Source organism: Nicotiana sylvestris, chromosome 2, assembly GCF_000393655.2.
Source record: "Nicotiana sylvestris chromosome 2, ASM39365v2, whole genome shotgun sequence".
In the NCBI taxonomy this organism is placed as follows: Eukaryota; Viridiplantae; Streptophyta; class Magnoliopsida; order Solanales; family Solanaceae; genus Nicotiana; species Nicotiana sylvestris.
In genome coordinates, this window is record NC_091058.1 from 84,910,385 (window position 1) to 84,921,981 (window position 11,597).

Genomic DNA, 11,597 nt, shown 5'->3' on the forward strand with positions numbered 1-11,597 from the left:
AATCTCAAGAATCCTACACCCAATTATAAATCCAACCAAACCAAGTCTGATTGACCCCAAATCTTGCACACAAGTCATATTCAACACTACAGAGCGACTCCAACTCTTGAAAATGGATTCTGATCCCGAAATCAAAATTTCACTATCGAACCGAAAAACTTCCAAATTTCAAATTTCGGCATTTTAAGCCTAAATAAGTTACGGACCTCCAAAACACAATCCGAACACGCCCCTAAGCCTGAAATCATCCAACGGAGCTAACGGAACCGACAGAATTCTATTCTGAGGTCGTCTTCACACTGTTCCAACTACGGTCCAAATTCTAAAGCTTAAGCTCTCATTGAGAGACTAAGTGCCCAAAACACTCCAAAACACAAAACGAATCCTCCCGACAACTCAAAATAGCAGAAGAAAACTCGGGGAAAGTAGTTAATAGGGAATCGAGGCATTAATTCTTAAAACGACCGGTCGGGTCGTTACAAGTTGCTACAGTTGTCTTTCAATTTTGTTTTGTATTTTAAATATGAAGAGTATATCGGAAGCAAATGTCTTTGTTAATCATGTAATATCAGTAAGATGCTAAGATTTTTTTGTTGTCCGTGAGAAATACCTGTCTTGGAAAGGACAGGTAGCCTACTAAAGTTTCACCCTTTTCTTCCCTTAATGTGATATTTGTTTTTGGTAATTATGTTTTCCATTAATCACCAAAGAGAACATTACAAAGCAGTAGAACCATTCTCGGCTCACTTAGTCTATACACGTTTCTATTCAATCCTACCTTATAAGTAGTACATAAGACATTAATCAAATGTTTGGCTAGTTAGTACATTGTTTTCAATACATAAGCTGCTGCATCTTCTCCCTCATTCCTCTTTTAGCTCTTATGTTGCAAACACATGCTATTTCCCTTGCCACTTGTTCTGCAGTCTTCATTGTCTCTCCAAAAATTCTGTTGTTTCTCTCCATCCATATCCCATGTATATGCTCAAAGTATACCATTTTCACAATTTTTGCTTTGCATGATCTCCCTTTGGCTTGCTTTATTATCCATGCCATCTTCTGTGTGTATGACAGTGATGGACTCACATTGATTTGAATCCATTGCATAAGCCTTCCCCATACTATGTTAGTGAATTTGCATTCACCAAACAAATGTGCATGTGACTCAACTATTTCATTACACAAGCAACAACTTGTGTTTGCTTGGACTCCCCAGTTAGCAAGCCTATCTGTTGTCATTAGCCTCCCATGGCATTGCATCCATATAGTGAATATTGCCTTGGGCCTAGCTTCATTGTGAAACATCAAGGTTCTCCATGCCACCTTGTTGTAGCTTCCCAGAATGCCCAAATAAATTTTCTTGGTTGTGGTCCTTCTGTATTGCACTGTGGGCAGTTGCTGGATTACTCCTCTTGCTTCCATAATCTTTCTCACCATCCAACTTGCTTGTTGGGGGTATATTCATCTCCACTATACTTTGCCCCTTTATGTAATAAGTATGAATCCACTTTATCCACATCTTGTCTTTCTTCTGTGCTAAGTCCTAGTATACACTTGTTATAGCTGCTTTATTCCAAATTCTGATATTCAATAGATTGTACCCTCCAACAGACTTAGGCAAGCACATTCTGTCCCAGGCTATCAATGCTCTTTTTGTGATTGTATTGGATCCTGACCATATATAGCTTTTGCAGTAAGCCTCTATCAATTTCATCACTTTAGCTGGTAGTATGAGAATTTGGGCCCAATAGGATTGGATACCAAATATCACTGTTTGGACTAACTGAACCCTTCCAGCATAAGATAGTTTCTTGTCTGTCCATGAAGAAATCCTTGCTACTATTCTATCAATCAATGGTTGCCATTACATAGCTGACAACTTCTTTGTGTCCAATGGTATGCCCAAGTATTTGAAAGGCAATTCTCCAAGAATATATCCAGTGTTCTGTAGTATTTCCTGCCTTGTTGCTTGATCAACTCCTCCAAAGTAGATTGCACTCTTATTGAGGTTAGCTATCAGTCCAGGTGTAGCAGAAAATTTCATGAAACAATCATGCATTGTGGAGACAGACTTGCTATCTCCCCTGGCAAACAGTAGCAAGTCATCTGCAAAGCTGAGATAAGTTATGTCTAATTTCCCACATCTTGGATGAAATCTGAACTCCTGAGCATTTTTCAGTTCTTTGAGCAGCCTGCTTAGATATTCCATCACTATAGCAAACAGAAATGGTGATATAGGGTCACCTTGTCTGAGTCCCTTAGCAACATCAAAAGTTTTTGTCAGCTCCCCATTTATCATAATTGAGTAACTGACTGTTGATATACAAGCTTTCACCCAGTTACAGAAATTTGTGGGAAAACACAAATACTCTAGCACTTGTTCCAGATATACCCATTCCACTGAATCATATGCTTTCATCATGTCAACTTTCATCATACATCTAGGGGATATATGTTTCCTGCTATAAGCCTTGACTAGCTCATGAGCAAGGATGATATTGTCTGCTATTTTTCTCTTTGGGATAAATCCTGCTTGGGCTTCAGATATGATGTGTGGCATGATTTTCTGCATTCTTCCAGCTAGCACTTTAGAGATAATCTTGTACAACATAGTGCAACAAGCAATAGGTCTGAAATCCTTGATTGTCACTGGATTGGACACTTTTGGCAATAATGTGATTGTTGTACAATTGATTGCTGGAAACATCACCCCTGTATTGAAAAAATCTTTCACTGCAGCATACACTTCTTCTTTGATCACTGGCCATGATTTTTTGAAAAATTCTGCATTATATCCATCTATGCCTGGTGCTTTGTCACTTCCTATCCCCTTTAAAGCTTCATCAATGTCTTGGCTAGTAACTTCAGCAATCAGATCTTGCTGTTGTTGATTTGTTAAGGTTGGCCCTCCCTTCATTACCCTCTTGTCCACAACTGGAAGTACATGAGCACTTGTTCCCATTAAGCTTTTATAGAATGACACTATCTCCTCTTTTATGGCTGCATAATCTGTTATGATACTTCCTGATAGTGTCTGTAGTTCCACTATTAGTTTCCTTTGTTGCCTCTCCTTTATCACTGCAAAAAAGAATTTACTGTTAGAATCACCCACTTTGATCCAGTTTGCCCTTGCCTTTTGCTGCGGTATCTTTTCTTCCATCATTGACCAAATATGATATTTGTATGTGATTGCTCTATAGTTATTTAAGCTTTTTAAATTGATCTTATAGAGAGAAGGAATTGATGTACTAAGATTGCTTTTTTTTGGGTGTGGATTTACGGGTTTGAGCTTACGAGATAATTCATTTTTTTGTTCTCACATTGTTGTTTGACGCAGTGATTCAATATTTCGGATTGAATGGAATAACTGCAGTCATTAGTGCGCTTATCTTATCAATGGGCTCGTACTTTGTAAGTTTGGATCGAGTTGCACCTTTTACTGATTTGTTTTGTATATATGGATGTTCAATCTAAGAATGATGTTGAAAATACTCCTTGTATTTCACTTTACAGTCGTGGCTATGGGTTTCACAACAACTTCACACATTAAATCAAGTAGCAGTGGGTGCTGTAATAGGATTATGTTTTTCCATTTCCTGGCTCTAGTTGTGGAATGACGTTGTCATGAAGCCATTTATAGCCCACTTTTGGGTTCGGATTGTAGTTGTTCTTGGGATTACTATTTTTTGTGTTGCTTTTCTCATAAACGTTATTCGAAATTGGTGTGTTGCTGATAACACTAAATAATATTGTTTAAAGACGATCAGACTAACACAGAACACAGAATATATAATAGTAATTGACAATAGTTTAGACATACAAAAAAAACTTTTCAATCTCTACCTGTCATTCTTTTGCATATTACATCATGTTTGTTGCTCTCGTTCGAGTTAAAGTCTATTTATCTTCTACCTTTTTAAAAAAAAAGAATTATAGCATGTTTGGCCAAGCTTCTCCAAATCCAAAAAGCACTTTTTTTTTTCAAAAAAAGTATTTTTTTAAAGTCGAAGTGTTTGGCCAAGCTTTTAGAAAAAAAAATGCTTTTAAGCAGAAGCAGAAGCAGTTTTAGAGAAGCAGAAAAAAGTAGCTTCTCTCCAAAAACACTTTTTTGAAAAGTACGTTTGAGAAAAATATACTTAGCAGCAGTTTTTAAAAGCATGGCTAAACGCTAATTGCAGCTCAGAAGTGCTTTTCAAATTAATTAGCTAAACACAAATTGATTCTCATCAAAAGCGCTTCTCAAGCTGATTTTTGCAGCTTGGCCAAACAAGCTATTACTCTGTATATCATAGTACCTAGATAAAAACTTTAAGCAATTACTAAAATATTTTTTCATTAACCTTAGAAAGACAAGTATTATAAATTTAGGGGCGGACCCACGTGTTATTAAGCGGGTTCAACTGAACCCGCTTCGTCAACACTATGTATGTTAGTAAATTCCTGGGAAATATGTATAATACTATCATTTGAACCCACTTGTTGCACATTTCCTTTGTAAACGTGGTCATGCGGGTTCAAATTTTGAGTGATATCATGTGTTCGAATCCCATCTCCGCATTTGTATATATTTAAGCTTTTTTTTCTTTTTGGTATTTCAACAGACGATGTGCTATGGTGGGCCTGATAAAGTCACAGGTTAATTTTGTTTTAGAATTTTTTACATTCCTATGCCACATAGGAAACTTTTTTACCCTTAATGTTTAAGGTTTGACTTAATTACACTTAGTATACCAAATTACCATTTCTATACCATAATTAATTAATGATATAATTAATGAGATGTTTTTTACTCCTTAATTAAAGGATTTCCGTTTAATTCCAGTATCTCTACTCATCCCTTACTTTCTCTCTCCTAACCCCTCAGCCTCGTACCCACGTTCTTTTTACCAATACTCACGTTCTTTTTACCATTTTCCATCTTTGAAATCATCCAATCTCCCTCTAAAATCATAGAAAATTGAAGAAACCCTTCAAACAAATTGGTTCCCCATTTTACTCCAGTTGAAGTTCATCAATGAAGAACAACAAAGCTTCGAAAAAGAGTCCTAAAAAATCAGCAGTAGCTGATATACCCTCCTTTGATTTGGGTGTTTTATCCCGAAAATCACCCAAAAAGCAAGGCAAATCTCCACATGCAATTGCAGAGACTACTCATAATTCCTCTCTCCGACAAATCAGAGCCGAGATGAGAACCAAACAAAAACACGATGTAGATGCTGGAGAAACTCCTACACCAGTCAAACAAGTCAAATGAGAAGGAAAAGAGATTTTTGTAGATGACGACTTTGTAGAAGAGGTCCCTAATCTTCGAATAGGAAAGAAAGCAAAGGTGTCTCCTGGTTCAAAAAATCTAAAAATGAAGAAACATTCAAAAAAATACCCTAAAATTGTTTGGAACCAATCACTGGCAAAGGTAAACATTTATTAGTTTCATTTCTAATTTTTTTGTTTGGTTTAGGATGGTTAAATCTGTGTTCTACGTGTTTTAGACAAGTGTAGATTAATTGTCTTAATTTTGAAGATTATTTGTAGTTGTGATGTTCTGCTTTTATAATTTTAGATATTTTGTAGTTTTTTTTGTAGTTATTTGTAATATTTGAAGCAAAATTGTAGTTATCTTTTGTTGCTGCCTTTTTGTAAAAAATGCTTTAAATTATAGATATTATGTAATCATTTGTAGTTATGTTGTAGATAAAATGTATATGAATTTATCCTTTTTATGTATTTTATTAATGTGAATTAATTTATTATTTGTGCAGAATGGACAGTTTTTTGCCCCACATAATGTTGATTATATGGTGCTTAGATTCCACACTTTGTGTGATCCTAGCATTTCTAGCCAGATTAAAGAGCTTCTATCCTCAAATGGTTTGAATCTTTTCAAAAAGACGTGTTTTGGATACTTACTGTCTCTTCCCACCATATGCATGCAAAACCAAGCCATTCATCTTCTGATGAAGTATGAATTGACCAAATCCAATGAATCATATTTTTCTGTACAGTTAAAGGGTGAAACATTAAATTTTAGATTGCGTGAGTTTGCATTAATTACTAGTCTAAGATGTGTTACTCAGGTTACTGATTTTGGTTATACTCCCACTTATATTAGCAAAATAATGAGCAGTTATTTTCCTAACAAATTAAGAGTGGAGAAGTCTTATTTGAAACAGATAGTAACCACTAGATCATGGGTAAACGATGAGGATGCGGTGAAGTTGTGCATCCTTTATCTTTTAGAATTTTTCATTTGTCCTTCAGACAAAGATCATGTTTCTTTTGTAGATCACTTTAGGTTCTATTTGGTAGAATCTGGGTAGTATGAGTCATACCCATGGGGTATTAAATCTTTCACCCAGATGATGGAATCTGTTAGGCACATACTAAATTCGTATGTACATTCTTATCTCATACGGGGATGCTCACTAGCATTGCAAGTATGGCTTTATGAGTGCTGCTCTACTGTCAGCACTGATCTATCTACAAGGTGTTCTAACTCAATACCTCACATACTAAGATGGTCAGCTACTAAGGGGCAGATTTGGTTAGCTGCCTTTGAAGAGAAGATGATAAAGCATGAGTGGATAAAGGTATAGTTTCTTTTATTACGATTATACATTTACCTTCAACATATCTACAAGTATTCTACATTTTCTGCCTTGATCAAACTAATTTATTTTTCCTCATTCAGTTTACTAACATAGTTGAATCTGGAGAAGAGATTGCAGTGCTGATTTTGCCCGAAAAAATTGAGTACAAAGTTCAAGAAGGTGAACAAACATCTGAGGTTCTCAATGCTGATCCTCCTACATTGGAAACCAAACAAACAGATGGAGAAGAGGACAAAGAGTCTATTGCTGAGAAGATCAGTAAATTAGAAAAAGGAATTGAGCAGGTAATACATATAAACAACAATATATCAACATTTTATCTACAATATATCTACATTTCATAAACTGTCTACCAAATATCTACAAATTTGTAAATTCTGATATATATCTTTATATAATTGCATATGTTTTTGCATTGTATGTTAGGACATATTATGAAGTTAACAACTTACTATATTGTAACTTGTAGGTTGATAGAAAGCTTGAAGATTTTAGGAAAGCTGTCTTTGTAGAACTCGATAGCCTTCGAGTGTTTATAAATGATTCTGTGCAGTCTGTTTTGCAAATGATAAACATTAGAAATGTGCAAGATGATGCAAAGGTAAGATCTGACTTTTATTTTTATAGCAAAACAATTTAGACAATGAAAAAATATATACAAACTAACATAAAACATTCAGTTTGCTGGCAGTTCAAAAAAATAATGACCAATAAAAAGACTTGAACAATCAGCATTTTCAGTTCAATATTGGGGAACAAGTGCAGGAAAACACCAGCAAAACAGGTATCTACAAAATACTTAAAAAATATCTACAATTTGTGTCAGTGTATAATTAACATATCTACACTTATCCACAAAATATCTACAATTTTGTTACACATATGCTACACCTTGTCACTCAGAGATATTTTCTTGTTGTTTATAAAGTTTAACATTCTTGTTAAAATTGATATGAATTGTGTTACAGTTACGGAAGGTATCAATGCACAGTCCCCAATTCACGGAGTGACAGTAGCAGCTCAGTCAGAACAGGTCATTGAGGAACATGACAATGAAGGTGCAGATGCACAGTATGTGGATCTAGGTGATTCAGAAGGATCAAGAGTTGAGAAGAATGGGGTCACACTAGATGATTTTGAGTTGCCCGACAACTTATCCCAGTTGGTTATGTTTGGCGAGCCCATACAAGATGATGCAACACCTATGCATTCGGGGAGAATAAGGCATCCGAAAAAATATGCCCGATCACCATTTATCCCTCTATATAGTTCAGGGGGCAACAATTCGGTTGGACCTAAAATTTTCTACCTCAAACACCCTTTTACTACTGTTATTGGTGAAAATATAGATCCGGATATTTTAGAAAAATTCAACAAGTGGTTATACCAGTCTAGCGACAAAGGTTCAAAGAGGTATGAATGCATAATTTTGCACTTTCATTTCAGCATTTATCTTTTACATATCTAATTCAATCTACAATTTGTTTTTGTCATTTATTTGTTGTTATTGGAGGAAGGCTCCATTTTCCATAAAGGATAACCAAATTAAGCCTTGGTTAGACCTTGTAGTGGAAAATGTTGATAAGAAGGAATGGTTCTTTTCGCTGGCTCACCCCGGACAAGTCCTCAATGACTCGGTAAGTATCAAGGAGTCTATTCCCAAGATATGATTTGTAGATATTTTGTCTTCTGTTTTGTAGATAATATATGAAGATGACTTGTAGTATAAAGTGTAGATATGATGTAGACATGATTGTAAATGCTCTCTTTCTTGTATGTAGTGTAATTAATAATTAGGTTTTATGTTATGTATCATATTTAAAGATTATTTATAGTATAAATTCTATATGTATTTTATGGACAGAATAGTTTTATTGCTGTATTTACTGTTTGTAGTGTAATTGTAGTTATTTTGTAGTTTATGTAGAACATTACAAGATTAATCGTAGTCTAAAATGTAGATATAATGTAGACATGATTGTAGATGCTGTGTTACGTGTTTGCCCAATAACTGTAGGTAAATTGTAGTTATTTTTAGATTAGGTACTTAAACTGTAGGTAAATTGTACATTTACTGTAGGTAAATTTGTTTAAATTGTAGAGCTGTTTTTAGACATCATTGTAGATATTTTTGTTTCTGTTTTTGTAGTTAATTGTAGTTATAATGTAGGTTTCATGTAGATTATTTGAAGTTGAGTTGTTGTTTATATGCCAACTATTTTTGGGTGCATCACATTAATGTAATAATGTATTACTTGAGGAAAAGAGGCAGTATGGCCCCAATAACAAGACCAGGTTTACCACAACGGATTGTGTGTTCAAGACCAGGATAGAACAAATTTATGAAAAGTTCATAAATTTACCTCCACAAGAGAAGTATTCGGTTATTAAACCCCAAGATGTTGTTGCAGAATATATTTTGGGGTATAGACTACTTGCCAATGTTGCATGGGATGAAGTTGACTATGTCATCATGCCCGTCAATATTAAAGAAAAATTCCATTGGGTGTTGGTCGTTTTCGACATTGCAGACAGGCAACTTTATGCGTATGATTCCATGGTCTCTTCACACAACCATCATGTTGTTGAATCCTGTGTCAAAAAGTTTTCTGTTATTATCCCTTTGTATTTTTCATGCACTGGTTTCTATGGGAAGCGTAATGACATTAACTTCATGAATACAAAGGCATACATCGAGAAACCTATTATCGACCCTCTTAACATTCAGTGGATGGTTGCAGATATTCCATAGCAAAAAGAAGGGTCACTGTAAAAGATCTATTCTCTCTTTCTATGCATTTAATTCTTTTTTTATTTCTAATTATTTGGTAAATATTTAAAAAAAATTGTGTTTCTGCAACGATTGTGGTGTATTTGTTGCTGCATTTGCGGAGTATGTTAGCCTTGGAGATTTGTCAATTCCCGCAGAAGACCTTTCTGATATTGACCAACATCGTAGACGCTATGGAGCACTCCTATGAGATTATGCTACAAAGAAGCAGGAAGATGGGTCAATCAGTGAAAATGAGGTTACAGGGCAGACTAGCAAGGAGGAAGGGTGTACCTTCATTGAATGAGAAAACAAGAGTCCAGAGAAAGAAGAAGTAGTGTCATGTCTATGTAATTTAGTTGATGCTAGTTTGTAGGAGAAGTATAGTACACAACTTTCTGAACATTTCTTTTGTGTTTTTTATTGTAGCAGACCTTTTGTTTTGTTAATTTCTATCCAGTTTAGTAGTTCACTTGAAAATAACTTGGTGGTTTTATCTCCAGTTGTTTAATATTTACAGCACTTGTTCTTCATTATCTTAAAAGTAGTTATTATGTTGTTAGAATACAAATTATCTACAAAAAACTTCAAATTATCCACAATCTGGAAACACTGAATGTTGAGATTGTATATAATTTTATAGTTGAATATGTATATAATTTGTAGGGAATACCTCCAGTTGTATTTACTTTTTGTATATAACTGTTAGTTCAAGTTACATTAATTTTTTTTAACTTGTAGTTATATTGTAGATAATAAATATTAACTGCTATGTACAGAATGCAAAAATGGAGGTGGTTGATTGACACAATACAGAAAATATGTTAACAAACACAGAAACAAATTGAAGATAACTACATTATGATCTTTCAAAACTTAAACGATTACACACAAAATTCTGTTAACTTGAACACACTAACAATTATTTTGAAATACTATTCTAACTACACGATATTTATTTCTTTTTGGGTGCATTCTTGCAAAATCTTTTGTTATGCCCTTCACCTCCACAGTTGCCACATGACACCTTGTAATTCTTTGACTTTAGTTCATCATATGTTTTGTATCTTTCCTTTTGAGGTCTTCCTGGCTGCTTTTTCTCTCCCGTAGGTGGATTTACTACTTCATCAGATATATGTTGTGGCATTTTCCATTTGCTTTCATCAGGAAGGGGATTTCCTGGTATTTCATATGTACGCAGCAAGCTCTCCCTTGTGTAATACGGAGAGCAATAGTTTTCATAAGTTTCATTCATGTGCCTTAGAGCTGCCAAAGCATGTGGACATGTAAGTTCATCAAGTTGGAACTGACCACAACTACATTTCTTGCTTTTAAGACACACAATGTACCGCTTCACACCATCTATCACAGTATGGATATGATCTGTTGAAGCCCTCACCTACAATTACATAACAAACAGAAAGAAAAATATTTACAATCATAAAAATAGATTATCTACAATTTATCTACAATGTATCTACAATTATATCTACAAATTATCTACAATCTACAAATTAACTACAATTTGTCTACAATATATCTGTAATTTGAAAATAATGTATATTAATTAATTAATTTTCTGCACCAAATAAACAGATCTTACCCTAAGTTTCTGAGATAATGTAGTGTTTTTTTCCAATTTTTTGTTGAATTTGTACCCAAGGTATGTGAAAGTACCTTTGCCTTCAATAACTTGTCTTTTGTCCAACGTTCAATAAGTGTCCTCATATACTCTAATAGGTCAAATATTGGCAGCTTACTTGCCTCTTTTGTTACAGCATTCAACGACTCAGCAATGTTTGATGTCATAGTCCAATTTCTATTCACCGTTGCATGTACTCTTGACCATCTATGATAGCCAATATCATAGAGGTATGATTACGGGGGTCTATCTATTCAATCTTCGACATCCTTTCATTAAATTCATCCAGAGTGTATGACCCTGTTGTAGCAAAGTATAATTCATTTAATTGTAGATGACCCTTCTTGAACTTTGCCCTTATATTTGTCCAAATATGCCACACGCAAGAGTAGTGTGGCACGCCCAAATAGACAATTGATGTTGCCTTCAGGATAATCTCATTCCTATCTGAAACAACATACATTGAAGTTCTTTCACCATATGCTTGCTTGAATTGCTCAAAAAACCACTTCCACGATGCGTCGTTTTCCGAATCAACCACAACATATGCCAAAGACAATATTGTACCTACATTATT

At 34.7% G+C, this 11,597-nt stretch overlaps 2 protein-coding genes across 2 annotated transcripts; one reads left to right on the top strand and one right to left on the bottom strand.

The window, feature by feature from the left end:
• The first annotated feature begins 5,356 nt into the window (after positions 1–5,356).
• Positions 5,357–9,360, top strand: LOC138885177 (uncharacterized). Its single transcript, XM_070166087.1, has 11 exons — positions 5,357–5,413; positions 5,760–6,313; positions 6,467–6,587; positions 6,689–6,892; positions 7,078–7,209; positions 7,341–7,392; positions 7,577–8,021; positions 8,122–8,245; positions 8,505–8,625; positions 8,710–8,774; positions 8,875–9,360. Exons 1-11 carry the CDS (start codon positions 5,357–5,359, stop codon positions 9,358–9,360), a joined length of 2,361 nt encoding a protein of 786 aa, XP_070022188.1.
• A 973-nt stretch (positions 9,361–10,333) lies between these two features.
• LOC104240092 (uncharacterized) lies at positions 10,334–11,187 on the bottom strand. The gene is made up of 2 exons (XM_009794872.1): positions 11,056–11,187; positions 10,334–10,777 (listed from the first exon to the last, which is right to left on the bottom strand). Exons 1-2 carry the CDS (start codon positions 11,185–11,187, stop codon positions 10,334–10,336), a joined length of 576 nt encoding a protein of 191 aa, XP_009793174.1.
• Between the last annotated feature and the right edge of the window lie 410 nt (positions 11,188–11,597).